The sequence below is a fragment of the Protomyctophum parallelum genome (genome assembly GCF_964188405.1).
Source record: "Protomyctophum parallelum genome assembly, chromosome: 3".
In the NCBI taxonomy this organism is placed as follows: Eukaryota; Metazoa; Chordata; class Actinopteri; order Myctophiformes; family Myctophidae; genus Protomyctophum; species Protomyctophum parallelum.
The window spans coordinates 27,982,453-28,006,205 of NC_139698.1; the positions used below are offsets into that span (position 1 = coordinate 27,982,453).

At 43.0% G+C, this 23,753-nt stretch overlaps 1 protein-coding gene across 4 annotated transcripts in view; it reads left to right on the forward strand.

Annotated features, from left to right (window-relative positions):
* The first annotated feature begins 1,221 nt into the window (after nucleotides 1–1,221).
* LOC310855598 (uncharacterized protein) overlaps nucleotides 1,222–23,753 on the forward strand; it is a 28,316-nt gene continuing 5,784 nt past the window's right edge. The window contains exons 1-22 of one of the 4 annotated variants that reach the window (XM_083760667.1): nucleotides 1,222–1,422; nucleotides 2,673–2,735; nucleotides 3,296–3,401; nucleotides 3,714–3,816; nucleotides 4,770–5,510; nucleotides 5,615–5,731; nucleotides 6,010–6,117; nucleotides 6,467–6,577; nucleotides 6,712–6,780; nucleotides 6,982–7,083; nucleotides 7,258–7,329; nucleotides 7,836–7,895; nucleotides 8,315–8,386; nucleotides 8,597–8,665; nucleotides 9,105–9,167; nucleotides 9,810–9,944; nucleotides 10,191–10,253; nucleotides 10,903–11,187; nucleotides 12,122–12,282; nucleotides 13,298–13,353; nucleotides 14,664–14,819; nucleotides 15,581–15,727. In XM_083760667.1, coding sequence (XP_083616793.1) covers nucleotides 1,267–1,422; nucleotides 2,673–2,735; nucleotides 3,296–3,401; nucleotides 3,714–3,816; nucleotides 4,770–5,510; nucleotides 5,615–5,731; nucleotides 6,010–6,117; nucleotides 6,467–6,577; nucleotides 6,712–6,780; nucleotides 6,982–7,083; nucleotides 7,258–7,329; nucleotides 7,836–7,895; nucleotides 8,315–8,386; nucleotides 8,597–8,665; nucleotides 9,105–9,167; nucleotides 9,810–9,944; nucleotides 10,191–10,253; nucleotides 10,903–11,187; nucleotides 12,122–12,282; nucleotides 13,298–13,353; nucleotides 14,664–14,819; nucleotides 15,581–15,727 — 3,015 coding nt within the window. In that variant the 5' untranslated portion in view covers nucleotides 1,222–1,266. The remainder of the gene's footprint in view (nucleotides 1,423–2,672; nucleotides 2,736–3,295; nucleotides 3,402–3,713; nucleotides 3,817–4,769; nucleotides 5,511–5,614; nucleotides 5,732–6,009; nucleotides 6,118–6,466; nucleotides 6,578–6,711; nucleotides 6,781–6,981; nucleotides 7,084–7,257; nucleotides 7,330–7,835; nucleotides 7,896–8,314; nucleotides 8,387–8,596; nucleotides 8,666–9,104; nucleotides 9,168–9,809; nucleotides 9,945–10,190; nucleotides 10,254–10,902; nucleotides 11,188–12,121; nucleotides 12,283–13,297; nucleotides 13,354–14,663; nucleotides 14,820–15,580; nucleotides 15,728–23,753) is intronic. The other 3 variants (XM_083760669.1, XM_083760668.1, XM_083760670.1) reach the window with 3 other exon arrangements.

The following is a 23,753-nucleotide window of genomic DNA, read 5'->3' on the forward strand; positions in this document are numbered from 1 at the left end:
GAGTAGGAAAAATTTTTTTTCACGATTATTAGTGAGGACCTATTATATGAAGATAGGTTGAAAAGTGGTCCTTTAATTCTCTGTAAGAGTTTGAATATCTGAATGAACTCCAATCTCATCCCTGTAAATGTCAAACTGACATATCATTTTCTGCAATGATTTTAAAATAATAAATAAAATAAGACTAATAATAGGCTATTAAGACTATGATACAAGTGATAGTATAACACTCCAAAGTAAACAGTAGGCCCATACTACGGGTTGTGAGCCCCTCAATGTGAATATTATAAACTATGATATGCAAATGTTATTTTATTTGCAGCCTATAGACTTTCCTACATTTTGATTCCATGGATATTAACATGAGATTGTTTCCCCATATGTGCCTCAAATCTGAGGAAAAAAAGGGTGGTATGATAAAATGTATTTGAATTATCCCTCTCTTAAAATGTCTTGACAGTTGATTTCATGATCCCCAACGCCAACCGTTTGACAACAGCATCCTCTAGTGGTAACCTACAGTAGCTGGCATAACACATTTCTTGCAGAAAAACATAGGCAGAACAGCCACTCTCCACGAGAGTCGGCAAGCAAATTAAACATAAACCGGGACCGGACCAATGCACCTTTTAGACAGACTACTCTGCTCAAGTCGCAGCCGAACTGAATTTGTTAACTATTTTGGTGCCCTCTCTCGTCTCTACTACGGCACATTGTCTATATTTAGGCGAGTTGTTGTCATGTGCCAGAGAGCACTGGAGCAGTGTTGACAGCAGGCCAGTCAGCTGGGCCCCAGCCGTCACTTTCCTGACAGTACGTTGACAGTCACAGTGTAGTGTTGTAGAGGCAGTGCCCAAACTGGGGTCCGGGGACGCCCAGGGGTCCTTGAGAGAGTTCCAGGGGGTCCCCAGCCAAATGATAAGTTCCATTTGGTTGCATTTGTACAACAAGCATTTGTCTCAGAGTTAAATTAAATTAATATTGATTTTACAATATACATTGGGGTCCATAGAATTAAATGCCATTAAATGGGGGTCTTATAGACATGCATGTCAAACTGGGGGTGCTTGCAATTTAACGGTTTGAGATTCATGAATCTCTGACTATAGTGTAAAATGTCGCGGTCCTTAATGAAAAAGTTTGGGAACCACCGTGCCACTGCCACCAACAGTCTAGTAGTGCCATCACCAGGACACGCCCCTCCCTCGGTTGAATGGAACTACAGTGTGTTTGTGCGTAAAGACGCGCCGCGCTCTGTGTGTTTACATGCGTGCACGGGATCCAAAAACGTCCTACATGTCTGCCTCCGTTTTTGATAATAATAACAATAATAATAACTTCAATGCGGCGATCATGACGCGAGAGGAAGACCTGATCCGGATCGCCAAAGAGTTGGACAAGATGGTGTCTAGGAACAACACGGTGGGTGTTTATAGATTCTGACGCCTTGCGCGTCCGCGTTTATTGATGTTGTCGCCTCGGGTCCTATAGCTGCTGCTGGGTGTCACGATAGCAGTAGGCTACGAGGAATTAGAAATTATATTAAAGCACACAAATGCAACTTAAATAAAACTCACCACCGCGGCACCGCCGGTGGTTTAGATGTTTTTAATCACTTTTGTTGTTGCTAAATGTATAGCTATACACTATTTACCCTTTTTTGGTTGGGTTTCTTAATGCCATTATTCGAAATTGCATAGTAAAGCCAGGTCCATACCTATATCCTGTGCACACAACAAACAGTTGCGGTAGGGCTGTTAACAACTGTTGAACAGGTGGCTACACGCTCGCGCGCGCGCACGCACGCACGCACGCACACACACACACACACACACACACACACACACACACACACACACACACACACACACACGTACACCGCATGCTGGACACTAGACCTACAAAACCTGCACCAAGACCAAGTCATGGAGATAAATAAACTTTTGCAAGCATGTTTGTTCCCCCACCCCCGCCAACCTTTTGGCCTGTTAATTGTTTACTTTGTTTTCTGTCTAACTTGGTGTACGGAGAACTAAGTGAAAGCAAACAGTGCTGTAGTGTGCAATGCGCTGTGCCGCTGGTTGAGCGCAAGGTCGTGCCAGCCCAGTAAAGACCGCAGACCAAGAACTAGGCCATTATTCTTGGCGGTCATAATCGTTGGTTAATAATTCACAGACACTTTATAAATGGACTTATGGACATCTCACACCTCCTCCTGCGATTGCATTGCACTATTATGTAATGTGCATACTACACTGAGGATATTAGCATAGTGTAGTATTAGTGTGTATTTATAACGTGTGATTATTGTATATTAGTCAGTATAATACAGTAATAATCAGTATCACAATCACAAATTATAATCTTGTTAAAACTTGTTGTGACTACACCACTGGACTGCATAATACACTAATCATGTAACTACACTACTCTACTTGTAATTGTGTATTGAATACTATTTATTGATTGATTGATTGATTGTGGTTTGAACAGATTTGAATATTTTAATGTATCATAATTATATATTTCAATAATCACTGGTTAACAACACAACTGGGACTATACATTATGCACTATTACACTACACAATTATCAAGTATCATAGTTTATACATATTGATAATGGTTTCAATAGATTATGTTGTTTTTTAATACCCATGTTTGTGTTTACAGGAGGGGGCTTTGGACCTGCTGAAGGAGCTTAAAGATTTCAATATGACACTGAAACTTCTTCAGGTAGAGTAGGCCACAGTTTTGGACACCAAATGACACCAATAACACCATCATTACAAACTAAACTTACCAAAAAACTGAACGTCAGTTTAATTAACGAGGCTATGTTGACTGATGATAAGGGTCTAAACAAGGGGTCTTCAACAGGGGGTTCGGGACCTAGGGGGTTCTCAGAGCTATATAGGGGTCCCGACAAATGTTTTGTAAATATTTTTACAGATTGAACCCCAGCATCCCTATTCTGATGGTAAACATTAGCCAAACATAGCCGATCTACAAGTTCACAACGCCTCGCAGAGCGATGTGTGAGTGAAGTGAAGTACTAATAAGTATTGAAGGTTTAAGTGGTTAAATGTCTGAAATGTGCACAACACTGGTGATAGTCAATGAGCTATCTAAATCCATGAATACGTTTAAACGGCAACATAATTGTAAATAATGTAGTGGGGTGTCCCTGCTTCATCTCTCTCACAGCTAAGGATCCTTGGCCTGAAAAATGTTGAAGACCCCTGATCTAAACTGAAAATGTGCCTTTTCTCTGCTCTACGGTGGTGATGTTTTAGGAGACGAGGATCGGCATGTCGGTGAACAGTGTTAGGAAGCAGTGCACCGATGAGGAGATTGTCGCCTTAGCCAAGTTCCTCATTAAAGAATGGAAACGCCTTCTGGGTAGGAGGACATTACCCTTTTATAAGAATTTTATATGCATTAAGGCCCAGTGGTTCTCAAAGTGGGGTCCGGGGGACCCTCAAGGTTCCTTGAGGGGGATTGATTGATAGTTTGGAACCAATTGGACTCTTATGGGTCTGTAACTCAGAGTGTACAAATTGACCCATTATAGGTTCCCCATTTGGTTCCATCTGTTCACTCTAAGTTCAATGAACAAAAGGCCCACAGTGGTTAGCAACTCCAGAGTTGGTTATTTCACAAACATAGCTGAGTGAAACGCTGACATAACATCATTTTTCTCCCTCCCAACAGACTCAGCAAGTTCTCAGGGCGAAAATGTCAACGACATTAAAAACGGTACTGATGTTACCAACACGGCAACATCACTAAATCATGCATCTGAGAAGGAAGGCAGGTTGGTACCTTAACTAACAGATAATGAGCGTCGCGCCTGTCACAGACATGAGCAAAGCAAGTTCAGTCAGGAAACTCAGTGCAGTTGCCGGCGGCAGTTCATTGGGCCACCTCAGCATCACGTTTTCATTCACATGGTTCACTCATTCCAGCTTCATACCGGCAAGTTTGCACTGTTCATCCTGCTTGCTTGCTCCACCTGTCGTTTTGGATCTGCTGTTTAGGTACGGGGCATTCGGAGTCCCTATATTTGGGAGTTAGGACTGATGCGCTTGATCAGAGTACCTAAAAAGCAGATCCAATTAATCGCCAAACCATAATAAATATATTGCTCATTTTATATTCAATAAATATATAGTCCATCCATTCATGAGTTGTCCTGACTGAACCACACACACACACACACACACACACACACACACACACACACACACACACACACACACACACACACACACACACACACACACACACACACAATTTGAGTCCACAAATTAAATGAACTTACAGGGATGGCAGTTACAATGGGTGTGTGGGTGATTAGCTGTTTAAAACAGTAGGCTGGTTCATATCTCATTGCTTGCAGATGGTAGCCATGTCACACACACCCTCAGCTGTGTCTAAAAGTTTAAAAGCCTATTCATGCTCCAGTTTTAGGTGATAAGGTGACCACCAAAACGGTGGTTAGTAAAAACAGAGAGAAGTGGTGAGCGGTGAGTCGCTTTAATATCACATGACATCATGTTGTAGTTAGAATAGGCCTTTAGGCTGTATTTAGCACAACACACACATCCCTGCCCACATCCACACACACACACACACCATATCTTATCTCTTTCTTACTGTGACTCTTTTTCTTAGTCGACTCGTGCAAGATGCTCTCAGTGTGTTTGTCGGCAGAGAAATGAGCCGAAATAGTCAGAGGTGAAAATGATTTGCTCTTTTGTCTGTCAGTGACAGGAGACTGGATGTGGGATTGCAGCGTAACTCTGACCCCGAAACGAAATCCCCCGACATCGACGACAAACACAGGAAAGAAAAGCACAATGATGACAAACACAAAAAGAGAGACGAGGTGTTGTCGAAGGAGAGACACATAGAGAGAGATTGGACGCAGCGAGAGGAATCCCCCCAAAATAACAAAGAGGTACCAGAAAACAGAAAAGCGTGGCATTCGGACGACCCCAAAAAACCAAGACCCACTGAAGACCCCAAGCGAGACAGGACAGACGGAGTGAGGAAGGAGAGGTGCAGGGAACAAACACACCGAGAGGAACCCTCAGATAAGAAACGTCCACATCATACTGGCAAGGAGAAACATTCTGAGGAAAACAAAAGACAGAGACCCGTTCAAGACTCCAAACCCGAAAGACAAGATGATCCCAAAAAAGAGAGGCCTGCGCGAGACCTTCACGGTGACAAAACCAGGCAGGAGCCAGACAAAGAAAGCCCGACAGCAGAACAGAAGAAGATCAGAGGCGTGGAAGAGATCATGAAGGAGAGAAATTCTGAGGACCCCAAACAGCGCAGGTATGTGGACAGACACGCGGAAGACAAGCGGAAGGACAGGCCCGCGGAAGATCGTCGAAACGAAAGGCGTGCGTACGAAGCCCCGTATGAATCGCAGCGAGAGAGGCCCTTGTTCGATCCGCAACGAGAGAGACCAGTCGACAATCACAGGTCGATCTTTGAAAGGTGAGAGGCGACACAGGAACGACCGTTTCACTCACTGTAGCATTACTGTGCCACTATTAGCAAGCAGGGCTTGGTTTCAGAACTGCTGAATTGTTCCCTTCTAGGAGAGGAGTCATGGACAACCTCTATCCAGATCCATACGCCATGTGCCTTCCCCCTCGTCGTCCCTCCCGCCCCCTCCTTCCTGTCAAACGTCCCTCCATTGACGTGAAGAAAGACAGGTCAGGATGCTCGTGCATTTTTGGGCGGAGAGGACTGCATGCAAAGACAGGCCAACTTGTCTGCCAATGCTGCATGATGACATTTCACTCATCGCTTGGTTCTCTATTAGTCAGTGTGACACAAATTAATCCTGACGTTTGACTGACTTGTTCCTGCAGTATTTTAACTGGACTCCTGACCCAGTCAGAAGTATCCTGTGCACTGTGCATGACGTTCAGAGGCATGCTGTGTTCCGTGTGACCCCGGCACAATTGAGTGTTGTAGCCGTTTTGTTCAGGATCAAAGACGTTCCGGACACCTCCTCTTCTCCTCCTCCTGCTAAGCGTCCCTTGCTGGAAAAGAAGAAGAAGAAGAAGAAAAAGAAGAAGAGGTCAGCCACTCTCAAGTGTGTGCAGTGTTTGTTGTGTGAAAGAATTGGGAGTGAGCCTGTGTTGTACACGACACAGACTGGTTATTAAAGTTTAATACTTGTTGTTCACCTATTGTGACATGGCCTGAACAGGGACGCTAAGGTTCATGTGGTTAAAGGTCGGGGGGTTGTGATTTGAAAGGATTGATCTATTCAGGAACCTAATCTATAAGCAGAAGGCCCCTGCTGTGTATGGTGCATGCGTGATGGGCTTTGTCACGTGTGTCTTTATGAGAATATTGGAGGTTTAACTACAGAGGCATGCTGTATTTTGTGCAAACCCCACGACTGCACGACAGACTGAGCATGGTGACATTTTGTTCAGGAAGGAGAAGAAGGACGTCCCGGACCCCTCTCCTCGTCCCAACGTCCCGAGGCCGTCTCCTCCCGCCAAGCGCCTGTCACTGGAAGTGAAGGAGAGGTCAGCCCCTGTGAAGTGTGTACACAGTACAGTATGGTAGTTGTTGTGTGAAAGACATGGAGTGCGTTGCACTCGACACAGCACGGTTGTTGAAGGATGGGCTTAAAGGTCAAGTGGTTTCAAAAGAGTCTCTTGCTGTCTCTGTTCAGGAAAGTCCCGCTGGACCCAAACGCTCCCTTTGCTCCTCTTCCTCTGCATCTTCATCCTCCACCACCAAGGTCAGGCATCTGCAAGTAATGTGCCTGCAGCTAACCCACCATCAACTCTGTAGTTGTACTGTAGTTGACACAACACCGTGCAATATAAGGTGTTTCCGTTTTATGGAAGTTTTGCTTATTTACTTGTGCTATAGTATCATATTGTGCAGCACTGTGGAGGAAAATGACTTTTATACATTGTACTCATCTATGTGCTTTTAGAAAAGAGCCTCCGGATCCAAACGCACCGTTCGCTCCTCTTCCCTTTCACCTTCACCCCCCTCCTCCCACAAAGCGCCCCTCAGTGGAGGTCAAGAAAGAGAGGTCAGGACAGCCATGTGTTCTCATTGCAGACTGCAAGCATGTTGTTTGTGTGATTTAGTGAAGTGCGTTTTTGAGAGTGGAATCTGTCATTTTCTAGTGGGGGCTGTTTTATTGTGGCTGAAAGCCTTATTTTTGTTCTACTCTGAGCTCTGTCATTATTGTTTGCCATCCCAGAAAGGAGTCGTCGGATTCTAAATCCCAGTCATTGAAGACGGTGTCAGACCACGTGAAGAAAGACAAAGACAGGTCTGGGCAGTGTGGCGCCTTTGCTTTCATCACTTGGTGACTAGGAAAGTCAAACACTGAATTGTTCTCTCGGGAAGTGTTGTGGACTATATGATTTCGGATTGTTGATTCTGCTTGAGTTGGCTCTGAGTTGGAGGTTATAACGTTTGTGCAATACATTTGTCATGTACTGTACTGTACTGTACTGTACTGTACTGTACTGTACTGTACTGTACTGTACTGTACTGTACTGTACTGTACTGTACTGTACTGTACTTATTGTCTCAAAGCTATAAATTAAATGTAGCATTTGAGGTGATGTTTATACTGACAAAACACGGTCAAATGAAACATCAGATTATATATCATATTTGCAGCTCTCTGGCACTAATTTACAGAAGGTATAATTCCACCACTGCTACGCTATCTGCGATGCAATATTTGTGGCTGGTGTGGATGTGTGGATGATGTGGAAGAATACAGATTGTGTGAGCCTTTTAGTGCTAAGGCTGTTCTCCTGTTTGCAGGAAAGACTCGTCGGAGAGCAAAGTGCTTAAAAAGCACTCAGAAGAAGCCAAGAAAGAAAGGTTGGCTTGTGATCAGGCATGAAGGGGCGATGTTTGCACACGAGGCATTTGTTTACACACGACAGAACAAATTGGCATCAGAGTATTTTCAACTGCATGTCATCAGCAAACGTTAAGAATTTTCCAAACGTTTATTTTCAAAATTAAAAATAATTTAATAAAGAAATGTACAAAATTGTTTTGAGAATTAGCTTTAGCTTACAAAATTAGCTTACAATGCATTGCATGCGATGAGCATGTAGATTGGCTATTTTCACTACTCATCATATGGCAAATAATAGGACAGGTGTGAACTGTAGCTCACCAAGTCACATTCCTTGTATTTGCACACATACTTAAATGAGTGTGATTCTGTTCTGTTATTTTCATACGTTAAATTTCTCCTTTATCACACACATGCAAATGTTTCCTGTTTTCAGGGAAGATTCATCTGACTCTAAACCCGTGTCTCTCAAAAAGACGAGTTTGGAAGTGAAGAAAGACAAACCCAGGTGTGCAGGAAGGCATAATAGGCCTATGGCATTTTCTTTATTATCTTCGCTCCACCACTAAGTGCCCTCGAGGACAATGAAAACGAGCTAAACTGATTATTGCACAATAATCTGTGCTCAACAATGTCATAAAAAAGTGCACAAAAAAAACAAATAAAAAACAGCACTGTCAACAGGTTTTTAACTCTGATGTTTGTGTTTGTGATGCAGCAAGGACTCCTCTGACTCCAAGCCAAGCCAGCCTGTGAAACGCCATTCAACCGAGTCCAAGTCAGACAGGTACTGACTGGTTTTGTTTTGTTTTTTGCATTTTAAACGCTTGCATCATAGCTGACATTCTTACCCACCAAGATTGGCTCTTCCAAATTGGCCATACAGTATCGCCCATGACCAAAATGTGCATTTTAAAACAAAATGCCATACGCCAGATGATTAAAGCCTGATTTATACTGCATCGTACAAAGGTTTCTCAATGCCGAAAATAGCCAAATCTACAAAATTGCCTATTTTTAGCACATGACACCAGTGTGTAAACCTGGCTACAATGACCAAATATGACGTACTGCCAGGGCAAATCCATAGTGCTCAGACTACATTCCCGTGATCACAGATGCTCAATAGCAAAATATTATCATAATTATAATTATGAGAAGGGAGGAAAAATATACAATGGTAAGAGAGAAATATGGTATATAAATATTTTGCTAAACTATTTCAGGAGGGAGTCCACTGATTCAAAGAAAGATACTTCACCCCCAGCGAAGAAGCTGACAGAAGAGAGGTACAACAAACACTAATACCCTTCTTTAGCCTGATGTTGTTTGCCAATTGATTACTTAACATGTCCACTTTTCACAGTCAGTTTGCACTCTTCAGACACAGGCAGACAGACAGATACAGAGATCTCCATGTGGGATACAGACAGACAGTTAAAATGGGTGCTATGACAATGGGTACTATTTCATACTACAGAGATCTCAGTATGGGCACAAAAGGGACACAGACAGATAGTTAAAACCGGGGCTGGACTGGGCCAAATTGGGCGCAAATTTGGCCCAGACTAGCCCACCACAACCAGCACGCAGTTAGCAGAAACTATACCGCCCGCTTCGTCGAGGCACACACAAACAAGCCAACAACTACACAACCCTTTGTTGCTCTCACAAGAATGATGCTGGCAAAAGGATACAGGTACAGTGAAATGATCACTGGCAGAATGGCAGCACGCCCGGACCTTTCCTGGTGGCCTGCCGCCTATTGGCCTGCCTGCCTGTAAAAAGAAATAAGTTTTTATTTGTATTTTTTAAGTGGTGCGAACCACTTCCTTAAGTGAGTATGTGTGTGGGTGCCTGAGACAGAAGCTTAATGATGATTAATGAGTCTGACAGAGACGGTGTTGATGATGTTTGGTTCTGTACACCAGGAGAGAGTCTCATGGCTCCAAGCCCTCTAACCTGGGTTCCGTGCAGAGGAAACCATCAACGGACAGCGTGGACAAGAGGAAACCATCAACGGACAGTGTGGACAAGAGGAAACCATCAACGGACAGCGTGGACAGGTATCTAAAGGAGTGTTCACCTCAGCATGTATTCATTCATTCATCCATCCATTAATTTATTCAAATTGCCGATAGAAAGACAAGTTGGAGTGTGTGGCATACAGTATATCTCCATGTTTCAACTTTTTATATAAATCATATTGAACATCGTTTAAATATGGTATGAGAGAAATATGGTAGATGGTACAGTAGGCTATAAGATCAAATAAGTAAGTAAAAAAAAAACATTTTGCTAAACTATTTCAGGAGGGAGTCCACTGATTCAAAGAAAGATACTTCACCCCCAGCGAAGAAGCTGACAGGAGAGAGGTACAACAAACACTACTAATACCCTTCTTTAGCCTGATGTTGTTTGATGATGATGATGACCCATTAAGACCTGAGGCCTACTTGACACAAGCGTCATACAAAAGCTTCAAAAGTAGACACGTTTTGAGCTTGTAGATCTGCTACTTTTGAATTTGAATCCTGAAAAGTAACAGTTTTGGACATATGAGGTTCCACCCTAAAATCTAATCTAGACCAAAATCTAAAATGAAACAGAAGCTTCCCAGTTTTAATGGGTTTTTAACTCATTCTGAACGGGAACCCCTTTTGTTGTTTAAGCATTATGTTTTAATTTAGCTATTGAAAAATAGCTGATCTACAAGCTCATAGCTCATCTGCTATTTTTGAAAAATCGTGAAAATGTGGCGCAAATCTTTGAATATATATTCTTTCAGAGCGTTTTTAACTCAAATCTTTGCTTCTGAGGCGTACCTGGAAGAACATATTTTCGGATGGGGGTCTGCGGCCAAATACAGATCATTCCGGGGGTCCTTGACATGGAAAGGTTGAGAACCACTGACATAGAAACATGGGTTTTTCAGAAAACAGTTTTTTTAAATCGGCCTCAGGTCTAAATGGGTTAATGAGTCTGACAGAGACGGTGTTGATGATGTTTGGTTCTGTACACCAGGAGAGAGTCTCATGGCTCCAAGCCCTCTAACCTGGGTTCTGTACATGGGAAACCATCAACGGACAGCGTGGACAAGAGGAAACCATCAACGGACAGCGTGGACAAGAGGAAACCATCAACGGACAGCGTGGACAAGAGGAAACCATCAACGGACAGCGTGGACAAGAGGAAACCATCAACGGACAGCGTGGACAAGAGGAAACCATCAACGGACAGCGTGGACAAGAGGAAACCATCAACGGACAGCGTGGACAAGAGGAAACCATCAACGGACAGCGTGGACAGGTATCTAAATGAGTCTTCACCTCAGCATGTATTAATCCATTCATCCATCCATCCATTCATTCAAATCGCAGATAGAAAGACAAGTTGGAGTGTGTGGCATACAGTATATCTCCATGTTTCAACTTTTTTATATAAATCATATTGAACATCTTTTAAATCTGTGTGGGTTTTACAAATATTGAAACTGACTCCAAACTCCACAGCTATAGAGAGTATGCACAGGCATGATTTTCCCATCACGCCCCCATCATCTAGACTGAGTGGCAAAACATTGAGCAGCATGGAGTGTTGGAGCTTGGAAGCGCTCGTTGGAAATCACTCAACCACCTGTTTCTAAATCACATAATGTCACATAATGCATGAGGCAGCAAAATGTTGTGTTATTGAAAACAAGCTCAAACTCTGACACTTAGAAAAATAATCAAATGCAGGGCATTTCTTGACAGAAAGTAGCACATACATAACGTTTCTATGGTGATTTGTTATGAAACTAAAACTTTGCAGATAGAAAGCGTTTCGTACAGCTGCAATGTTGGTGAGTTTAACATTGTTTAATGCAATCAGACAGGACTTTTCTGTTTGGATGAATGGGCTGGCAAGGCCATAAAGTAGTTTTTTGCCACTCAGTGGGCGTTCCCGCATAACTTCCAGGTACTATGATGTCACACGCATACCCTCTATTATAATAATAATAATAATAATAATTTAAATCCATGACTAATTCGACTACTACCCTAGTGTCGACTAGTGGTTATTCTAGTCGTCTAGTGAAGGCAACTAGTTGGTGAATCCCCTAATCCTAAAGTGAGTTCGAAAGTGACTCAACATTTAACAACCCATCTAACGTAGGGGGGGAAAAACTGAAGTAAAATCATCAAATAATGACTATTTCATTTGTATAGTAACGTGAGGTTCGGTCATTCTCGTTTGGCAGGAAAGGGAAAGTGGACATACCCAAAACGCCCAGCACCCCCACCAGCCCCACGTCCCCCGGCTTCAGTTCACCCGGGGGTCCGCTGTCCCTGCGCCTCGCCACTGGAGACTCCGTCAGAGACAAATGCATTGAGATGCTGACCGCTGCCCTGCGCACGGACGGTAACACGCACGCACACACACACACACACGGAAGCACACACGCTCGCTCAGGGCGGCGGTAGCTCAGGGGTAGAGTGGCTGGATGGTAACTCACTCACTCACGCACGCACGCACGCACGCACGCACACACGATGTACAGTATTAGATTTTTACGGCTACCATTTCCATGTGCTCTATCTTGTATCATCTTGCCCTGTCTCTACAATAGACGTGTTTGTACTTTACCATCTAATGCCTGACTGAGTCCCTGAGGGTGGGAGGAATCCCCAGCAAAGCCACGGGCAGGTGGCATGTGGCAAAACCAACAGACATGTAGAGGGTAGAGGGCAAGACGGTACCATCATAGTTGAACTTGACATTTTTAGCCCAAGGAGTGTTTTTCGTGCAAAACTAAAGCTTGGAATGGATTCAGAATCAGTATGTGACATGTCAAATGAGGGGGGTTTCACCCTAGTTTGACATGTCACATGCTATATAAAAATTTGAAAATCTTGCCTTATATAGGATGTTAATGGTATGGTCACATATCCCCCTAGAAAAAAAAAGCTCAATGCTGACAGCCGGTCAGCCGGTCAGCAAGTGGATTCATGAATGTATGTATATAGACAATATTTTGGCTGCCGGACTATAGGTAATATCTGACAGTTTGACCCTTATTACAGTATCATTTGTTGTTTACTTTTGGATATTATTAGTATATTTACTTATTTTTCAGTTTAGCGGTATTAAAAGGGTCTTAAATGTTTTTAAATTGTTACTGTAGAAATGTCCAGATACCCTGTATGTATACACTTGGTTTGTTTACTGTTGAGTGAGAAAACAATCACCTGGGGACCCCCAAAAATCCCGGGTCCCCCAGGTTGGGAACCACTGCTGTACATGTCAATTGGATCGACGTCCAGCAGGTGTGTAGTTACACCAACTCAGGGTCTAATTACATTGAATTAGCCATCACCACCACACCAGGGATAAATACCAATCTAATTAAATAATTTATTTTCTGTCCTTTCCATAGATAACTACAAAGAATTTGGCACCAAGTGTCAAAGTATGGCTGTGGAGATTGAGGATCATATCCTTTGACTGTGTTGTTGAACAGGCTGTGCTAATCGCAGGCCTTAGTCACACATATGATGATCACACGGTTTATATGCTGTATACTACATCGCACGTCAATCAATCTGCTAAACTGAATACATAAACACACTTCTGCTGTTTTCTGTTAGGCGGTAGCTCCTGAACAAGGAGTGTGATGATAATATACACGATATACAGAAAACACTAAATTATACTAAATTGGCTGTTTTTAGGCATACTTTATAGAAGAGGCAATATGATAAGCTTAAGTTTGTCGTACCACGGACTGGATATTAGCCCATGTGCGCAGGTAGCTCAGTCGGTAGACATTTGCCATTGAATCACAAGTTTTATTTTATTTTTATATACCTATCTCATCTGGATACCGCCAACACAGTGTATGATTAGCGTGGTTTGATTACATACTAACACTGTAACTAAAGAGTTAAGTCTAAAAAGACAAAAAAAGAGTGGCCCTGACACTGATAGCCAAAGTGCCGATTACAATTTATTTGGATGTATGTATTTGGATGCAGAGTAGTCTGCATCCAAATAAATAATCGGCACTTTGGCTATCAGTGTGTGCGGCCACTCTTTTGTCTTTTTAGACTTAACTCTTTTGATTACATACTAAGACATGTGTAAGTACACAGCGATCCATCTCCCAGTGTCAATAGCACATTTTAAAGGTATATTCAGTGATTTCACTCAAAAAACCTTAGGTTTCGTTTTTGGCTGTGGGACCCAGCCTTTCGTCCAATCAGGATAGAGAGTCAAAAACGAAACCTAAGGTTTTTTGACCCCCAGGGGTTAACTGGGGACAGGGAGGAACTCCTTATATGGCCAGCACACTCTATAGTAGGGAGGATTATCACAACAAAACAAAAAAATAAGTGATATTTGAATTAAGTGAAATCACTGAATATACCTTTAAAGTGGATGATAGACACCCCCAGTGCTTGGCTGGCTGATAACCAACAATAAGCCACTTTCGACATATTCACTGATTTATACTTGATTGGCACCAATGTCCTCCAATAGCTTTCTTTTTTTTCTAAAACATTTTTTTGCACTCTTGGCACGCAACAAATTATACATCAGCTTTTGCCTTCAACCGCAGCCTATAATGGATGGAGTTGAAGTTAAAAGCTGATGTATAATTTGATGTATAATTTGATATAATTGTATAATAGTGCTAAGTGTACTAAGGCAACTAAGCAGTTTGCTTATTGCACTAGCTGCTGTACTAACTGCCACTCGGGTCTTTCATGCAGCCTTAACTCCCATCCTGTTTTGAGGCTGCACATATCTACCAGGAGATCAAAGCCACCGACATGAAATACAAGAACAGGGTGCGGAGCCGCATCAGCAACCTGAAGGACCCCAAGAACCCTGGGCTGCGCCGCAACGTCCTGGCAGGATACATCGTGCTGAGTCGCTTCGCAAGCATGACCGCTGAGGTACGTCAGAGCCGAGCTGCGGGGCGCTCGGGTGGCCCAGTGGTAAAGTAGAATGCCCACCAACACAGACTCTGGGGGTTTGAATCCACCGACTTTGTTGAGCGTCTATTCACAAACACAATTGGCCCATGCTCGGGGGGAGGGAAGCCGGCCAGGGAGTTGGATCATTGTTACTGCATGTAATCCTACATGCTGGGGCGTCACCTGGGTAGCAGGGAGAGTTGGGCGGGAGGAGGAGGGAGGCTCCACGTTCTCCCGGTGGAGGCTCCAAGCTGGTCGGTGAGTTGTCAGATACAACAGCAGCGACACACACAAGAAATGTGTGGGGAGGAAATATTAGCAACTCATTTTGTAAAAAAGCAAGGAAAAAACGCAACCATGACTGCTGTGGTACAGGCTGCGGCTTCAACCACATCTTCCTGTACATACATGTGCTGAACTTGTTAACCCTAGAACACTAACATTGAAAACTGTCACCAAGGTGCAGTACGTGGACTGGTGGAATTTGGGATCCCTCGACTAACTCAAGAATGAACAGTAATGCTCAATTCAGCGATGCTGAAATCAACGCAATAATGCAACTCCCAACTGATTGAAAGAGACTGTTGGGTGACTGTTGTTGGAGTCGGTCACTGGCACAAAACCTCCTTCAGATTTGACTGCCTAATTGTAGCGGTCTCATTCATTCACGGTCTTTCTGCTATACTCTCTCCACTCCGCATTGTCCGTCTCCTGCCCTCCCCCGTCCTCCCTGCGTCCAGGACATGGCCAGTGACGAGCTGAAGCAGCTGAGGAACGTCATGACCCAGGAGGCGATCCGGGAGCACCAGATGGCCAAGACCGGAGGCACCTCTACCGACATGCTGCAGTGCAGCAAGTGCAGGAAGAAGAACTGCAGCTACAACCAGGTGAACGAGCACGCCCTCGCTACGGTTGCAGTCAACAGCATTTGCATTTCGGATTTGATATCGCTGAGAAAAATAGGCCTGTAGAAACCAATGGTGTAAAGCTGTCCATATATTTTTTTACTGTTGGAAATACTCCAGTAAAAGTATGTCTGAATTACAGTACTTGAGTAAATGTACTTATTTCCACCTCTGCTATAAATCTATGATGTTTTAAATGTAGTTTAATATGCAACACAATTTCTTTTTATGATAAAAAAAAAAATCAAACACAAGCAACAACAGCAACAACAGAATACATATGCATGGACATTATGCATGGGCACAAAAAATGGACAAGATAAACAAATACAAATAAATCAAATTAAAAGTTTAAATTAGTTTACACGACCAAAGACGCAGCATCATCAACCGTATCATATATATATACTGAGGCCTCATTTAGACGGCGACCATCTCCAGATAAAACGGCAAAGTCCCGTTGCGTTCTAATTTTTTTTACCCTTTACACGAGAACGCACACGTTATGCTATAATGTGCTATTATGCTAGGTGGCGATAACGGGCTGCCAAATAGAGCAGTCACCCACGTACAAGAAGAAGAACCCCTTCTGCGCAACACGGCTCCGTCTTTTTGGTAAATCTAGAACTTCCTGTTTGAGAGCTAGCAAATTTAAGACATTCGGTTGCTTTCAGAATAAAAGTGTCGTTAATTAAATAATTATTACATTACATTATTAGTATTATTATTACATTACAGTTATTGTAAAGACACACATTATGTTTCTGTGTAAAAATAAGTAATTAAATAACACAGAAACAATGTGTGTCTTATAGCATCATTTAAATGCTTAATTTGTAGTTTTAATGTGCAAATAACTTTTTTTAAACACTCTAGAGGGTACTCTTATTTTGAAGAGATAGTCTTACATTTGCTGGCTTAGATTTGCCAAAAAAACCAGTGCCGCACACTTCTCTGGGCTGACAGGCAGCCCAGAGCATGCAGGCAAAGCGCGCCACGGGATGGTTATATATTTTATAATACATTAGGCTACATAAACGCTGCTGCCGCGGCTGCCGCCTATCACAAGGCTTTTTATTTACATCATGGTTTTACATTCACCATCGCTAATGAGCAGCACTTTGTAGGCGAGGAGGGAGGCTTGTTCAGGAACTCCATTATATCATATATGGCTCTGCATCAACATAATAAACATATGCGCTGTGAGCCAACGTGAGCCATGATGTCATAAGTTTTGCGGATTCACCGTTTTGCCTGTTTACACGGAGAAGGGATAAAACAGCGTTCTCAAAGATTTCCACTCTGGAAGGTGGTTTCACTTTGTTGCATTTTCACCTCCTGAGAACACGGTTCTCGTCTAAACGGACCACGGCAAACGATACTTTATCCTTTTTTGCCGTTTTCTATGAACACCATCCTCGTGTAAATAGCACCTAAGACAGTAAACAATCAGAAGGGCATTGCCTGACCACGGATCACATCATGGACCTGCAACATGACTGAGGAACACGTTCAAAATGCAACACAATTTGATACAATAATGTATGTATGTACTGGACTACTGGAGGGTGACAGGGATACCTGCTTCATCTCTCTCTAAGCCTTATTTTATTAAAAGCTTTTCAAGGGAAGAGACAGTACATTGTATCACTATTCTGAGGCCCATTCTACAAATGTTTTCTATAAACTCTCAAACTTTTTCATGTCAAGGACCCCCAAAATGATATGTATTTAGCCACCGACCCCCACATCTCAAAATATTTACTCCCCAGACGCAAATGTTTAATTTGAAAATGTGCAGTATATAATTATATTCAAAGATTTGCACAAAGTGCAAAATATGGCTAAATTATAATGACAAAGATGCTTTCCTGGTTGTAATGGATGCAACCAGATCTTTATTTTAATGATGTTTGAGAGACAAGAAACACTTTCCTGGGGTTTGTATGTGGTTTATGTGTTTTTAGATATTTTAGTATTTCAAAGTGTCTCTGTGATGTCATGGACACTGGTCTCACTGTTGGATTACTACAATTACCATAATGCTTTGCTGCACTCACCCCACCTTGTGGATAGGGAAGGCAAAGATGGTCTATTTATGAAGATGGGCGAACTTCATTGGAGCCACTAGAGGTGCAATGGACTACAAATCCTACAAATGGTCTCCTAAGTAGTCGTGGTTTGCTCCAGAGAGAGGCTTCCAGACTCCTCTCAAATCTCGAGAGAGTTTGTTGCAGGGATAAAGAAAGGTCGATAACAAAGTAGATTTTCTCCTGATTTGTCTCGCTAAAAGAAGCCATTTTAGTATGAATATCTTGGAAATATTGTATGCCTTGTGATGATTGGGTCCAGCATTTAGTTCAGTGACCGTGGAGTTAAGGAATGGTTCATAAACTGTGTTCACGTTCATTCTCCCATTGGAAATGAATAGACTCCAACATTTGTCCCGTCTCCTAATATTGTCCCCGCCCCCTTCACGCAGATACGGGAAGTAAAGTAGACTTCGTGCCTCTTGCTAATTTTCCTCTTGGGTGGAGGGCTGTCTTACTGAGACAACATGTAGTCCAGGAAAGAAGTGAGACCAGTGTCCATGACATCACAGGCACTTTGAAATACTAAAATATCTAAGAACACATATTACCCACATAAAAACCCCAGGAAAGTGTTTCTTGTCTTCCAAACATCATTAAAATAAGCTCTGGTTGCAAAAGGGGTGAAGTGGCCCTTTAAGTAGTGCAGTGATATTAATATATGGCACATCTACTGTACCACTAGAGATGAGACGTTATTATTATGACTACAGGCAAGGGAAATCAAAAGCACAATGTCAGAGCCCACCTTACAGCAGCCACATTACACCCAGGACAGCAAACTGTATGCCCACTCTGACACAGGATACCTAGATAGGTGGGCACTAGGGATAACTGGGCGCGGTACCGCGACGTGAAGCATACATAAGCATTAAAATTGTACACATACTGTAGCACTCTATAGTGTAGAGGGAGGGCAGAATCCATTTCTTGCGACCGGCACGTCGGTCGTTAACCACCGTCAGCCGGTCTTTTTATAGGTCGGCCGGTCGGTCTGAATGCAATTTTAGCAGGCTGCTTGTCCGTCTGTCCGTCTGTCCGTCTGTCTGCGTGTCTGTCTGTCTGTCTGTCTGTCTGTCTGTCTGTCTGTCTGTCTGTCTGTTATACCTGAGCGGCCCAGGTGAGGAGAGGAGATTTAAAAAAACAGCTATTTAATTATTTTTTTTTTTAAAGGCAGGCAGGCAGGCAGGCAGGCCGTCCGTCCGTCCGCCCGCCCGCCCGCCTGCCTGTCTGCCTGCCTATCAAATAATGTATTAATTCAATACGGCTATTTTTTTAAATATAATAAAATGTTGCCTGCCGCGAGCGTGATTCGAACCAGCTTCCACATGCAAAAGTAAATTAAGAGGCGAGAGCATAGACCGCTACACCAAGGAAGCCATACATTACTTAAAAGAAGTGTTCCACTGGACTTTAGGGCATTCATCAAAAAATCGATTTATCGATTTATCGATAAATGATCACGAGTCGACTCGCCAGCAGCGCGAGTCGAAAGTTGAGCTTTTTTTCTTTTTTTTTTCCTCCCCTTTTTTCATGCGATTGTGTGTGTGGGACACGGAATGCAAAACCTGATTGGCTTACCCTGATAGTGTGTCCTGGTTTTACCAATAATCACCTCATGCGTAAACACAGAGGGCGGAACTTAGCACGGTGGAGGGAAAACTTAAACACAGAGTGCGCCAGTGCGGAACTTAGCACGGTGGAGGGAAAAATAAGGAGAAAGGTGACAAGACGAAAACAACAATGGCGGAGAGAGAGAATGCAGGTGAAACCAGCTCGCAGACCCCGAAAAATAAAAAGTCACAAGTGTGGAAATACTTCACATTAGATGAGGAAAAACAAACGGTGTCCTGTACACTCTGTAAGGCGACCTACGCGTACCACAAGAACACAAGCGGTATGCTCGGCCATCTCAACAACAAGCATGCCGGTAAGGGGGATACTAGTCGCCCAGTGCAGACGTCAATGAGCAGCTACGCCAAAAAGCCTCTATCAGACCAAAGAAAACGGCAAATCACAGGTTTAATTATGGATGTAATCGTCCAAGACACCAGACCTTTGTCTATAGCGAAAGGGAGAGGCTTCAAAGCGATGCTGAATTTTTTTGAACCGGAATACACAGCCCCGTGCCACAAAACTCTGTGGGCTAATATCAACCGAGAGAGTGACTCCGTGCGAGCCAGCATTAAAGAGGAGATGAAAGGCAGGAGTGTGTCGCTAACAACGGACCTGTGGACGTCCTCAACCATGGAGCCCTACATCACGGTAACGGCCCATTACATTACAGATGAGTGGACCATGACAGCTAGAGTCCTGACTACCTCCCTCATGACAGAGCGACACACAGCTACCAACATCTCTGCTCGCCTGTCTGCAATAATCAAAGAGTGGGACATACAGGCGTTTTGTACGGTGCATGATAATGCCTCAAACATGAACCTGGCCTTGGAGATGTGTGAGCTGTCGCCAACAGACCTCGGATGTGCAGGGCACACTCTACAGTTGGCAATAAAAGCTGGATTAGTCCTACCTGAAATCGCCAAGTCCGTGGAGCTGGCGAAACGTGTCGTGAGTCATTTTCGCCATTCATCGACGGCAACTTGCGCTCTGAAGGCAAAACAGCATGACCTCAAAATGCCCAAAAAAAATTAACTCCAAAATGACTGTGCGGTTCGGTGGAACTCCACTTTCATGATGCTTGAACGCTTACATGAGCAAAGGATCCCCGTCCAGTCTGTCCTGGCAGATGAGTCCGTGACAAAGCCAAGTGTAGCCAAGGCCCTCGCGATGCGAGCATCACATTGGGAGCTGATAGAGCAACTCATTCCTGTGTTATCTCCCCTGGCAAAGGCTACCAAACTGATGTGTGGCGAGTTGCATGTTGGCCTGTCCTTCCTCTATCCCGTGATTTTCAACACCGTCAACCAAACCCTCTGTGTCAAGGAAGAGGACCTGGGTGCGATCCGCCACTTCAAAACCACCGTTAAAAAACAACTGGTAACTCGCTTCAAACTTGAGTCCGATGGCCTGGCAGAGTCAATTCCCATCATTGCCTGTCAGCTAGATCCACGCTTCCACCATCTGCAGTTCCTCCCAGACAGCAAGAGAGACGACGCCCGCGACCACCTGCATAAGCTGCTGCGAGACGAGGAGGCCGCCGCCGAGCTGCCGCCTGTTGCCGCAGGTAGCCTAATGTTATAATGCCTTATAGTTATAGTGCAGTCTAATAAGTCTATCAATAATTCTGTCCAGTGGAATTACTTATTTTGTCACAATAGCCCATGCTGCTATTATAACAGTCGGCTCTACTATGTATAATTAAAAACATTTAATTGTTATTGTTAATTTATTATAGGCCTACAAATTTTTGTTTTGTTTTATTTCTATATTTATTTCTTCATTTTTTAAACTATAATAATTATCTTGGTGACTATGGAAATGTAGGCCCAATCCTAAATACAATTTGGCTGCAATTATTCTTGCATGTGGTTATGTAAAAGTAAACTAATCAGCGTTATTCATTTTCATTGCAGGTGAAAATGATGATGACGACGAGAGGAATATCCAAGCTGAAGTTGGGGATGATGGTGCTGTTCCGCGCCCAGTGATAAAAAGGTCCAGACTGGAAAGTGACTTTGAGGAACTTTTCGGTCCACATTTTGAAAGCGGGAAGGATGAGAGTTGCGGTCGCTCCACTCCAGCCGAGGAGATACAGGATTACTTCGCGACTCGTCACATTCCCACAATGAATAACCCTCTTAAGTGGTGGTCCCGAAACCAGGAGCAATTCCCGCGATTAGCCAAACTCGCTAAACGTTACTTGGCTGTGCCAGCTACCAGCACCCCCAGTGAGAGGGTGTTCTCTCTGGCCGGGAATACAATCATCCGACAGCGGTCTAGCCTTCACCCAGAGCACGTGGATACCCTCATCTTCCTCCACGAAAACCAGAAGGACAAGGCCAAGATCGTAAAAGAGGACAGCAGCGATGAGGAGGAATAGAATGTTGAATGTAGGCCTAATTATTTTCCGTTTTATGGGATTATTTTATTTTCGTTTTTATTTCAAAAGCATATCTGGGTGAGTTTTAATTTAATTTAATATTTGTTGAAGTTGTCTCAAGTTGAGAGTGCAGTAAAGTCAGCGCATATCTTTATTTTATTTTATTGTAATAAGCTGACGTCTTTTGTGCATGCAGCAATGTGGTCTTGTTAATTTAATATTTGTTGAAGTTGTCTCAAGTTGAGAGTGCAGTGCAGTCAGCGCATATCTTTATTTTATTGTAATAAGCTGACGTCTTTTGTGCATGCAGCAATGTGGTCTGTCTGAATATAATATGCGCTCTGCCTCTAATTAGTGTGGTTGCCCGAATGGGCAACCAGACTCTTGTAACTGTGACACTTTATTATTATTATTATTTTTTTTTCACTGGAGTAGTCTTTATTTTGACGCTTTATACCTCCCACACTGTACGCTGTACGCACTTGAGCCATATGTCAAATTGACCAGAAAAATCGGGAATCGTGTGCGTGTATTTTGTTAAGAGAAATGTTGTATAGTTTAATTGATATGAATTTATTAGTGAATTAAATTTCCCCATTGACATGAATGGGAAAAGGCAAAAATTCACATAAAAGTATTTGTTCCTCGGAGACTGTAATCACTATAGTTACAAAACTGTTAGGGATATTTCTTAATTATCACTAAAATTAATTAAAATTATAATTTTATAGGTCGGCCTCATGGTGGCGCTATAACAGCCCACTTTACCTTTTGGCTTATAACTCTTGAACCGTAGGTCGTAAAATCAAAATTATTTTTTCCCTGGATTCCTTGGGTCATGACGCATCTCCCCATATAGGCCACGCCCATTTCCGCCATGATAGATTTTCCGCCATTTTGAATTTTGTCCAAAACACACTTTTTGCTTTTCCTCCTACAGATTTCGTTCAAATCTCACAGAAATCGGCACACGTGATCTCTGGACCCATCCAATTAAAACTGAGCCGCAGAATTTTGAAAGTGCGTATCGTTCGGCCGTAATCGTCTTCCGAAGTTAGTAGGAGGGGCCTATATCACAAAAATGCCATAAATCATGAACGGAATGTCCAATCCATCCCAAATTTCAATCACATGTCCGGGGTGGTTCAATCAACCAAGTTCTAAAAGCAATTCCATTTTCATCCATAGGGGGCGCCGCAAATGCGAGAAATGTAACCGTTTGTCGCAAAAACATGAATTTCGGGGGTTAAATCCCCTCCGAATGACTTACGCATGATCTAAGGTGTGACTTGAAATTGTAATTGGCTGGCAATACTAGTGGGAGGGGCATATGTAAGCCACTGCGGCAACCACACTCTGCAATTTTTTTAAATTGCGAATTTTCTAGTTAGTGTGGTTGCCCGAATGGGCAACCAGACTCTTGTAACTGTGACACTTTATTATTAGTGTGGTTGCCTGAAGGCAACCATACTATTGTTTTTGTGACCTTTTATTATTATTATTTATGTTTTTATTATAGATAAACTTTATTTTGACGCATTATACCTCCCACAGTTTTTGTCGCATGCACTCGAGCCATATGTCAAAACGACGGGCTACATCGGGAATCGTGTGCGTGTATTGGGATAAGACATTTGTTGGATAGTTTAATTGATATGAATTAATTAGTGCATTAAATTTCCCCATAGACATGAATGGGAAAATGCAAAAACTCACTTTCAAGTATTTTTTCCTCTGAGACCGTAAGGGCTATACTTACAAGACTTGGAGGAGAGATTCATAATAATTACTAAAATTAATTACCTTAGAAGTATAACGTTCTGCCTCATGGTGGCGCTATAACAGCCAACTTTACCTTTTGGGGTATAACTCTTGAACCGTAGGTCGTAAAATCAAAAATATTTTTTCCCTGGATTCC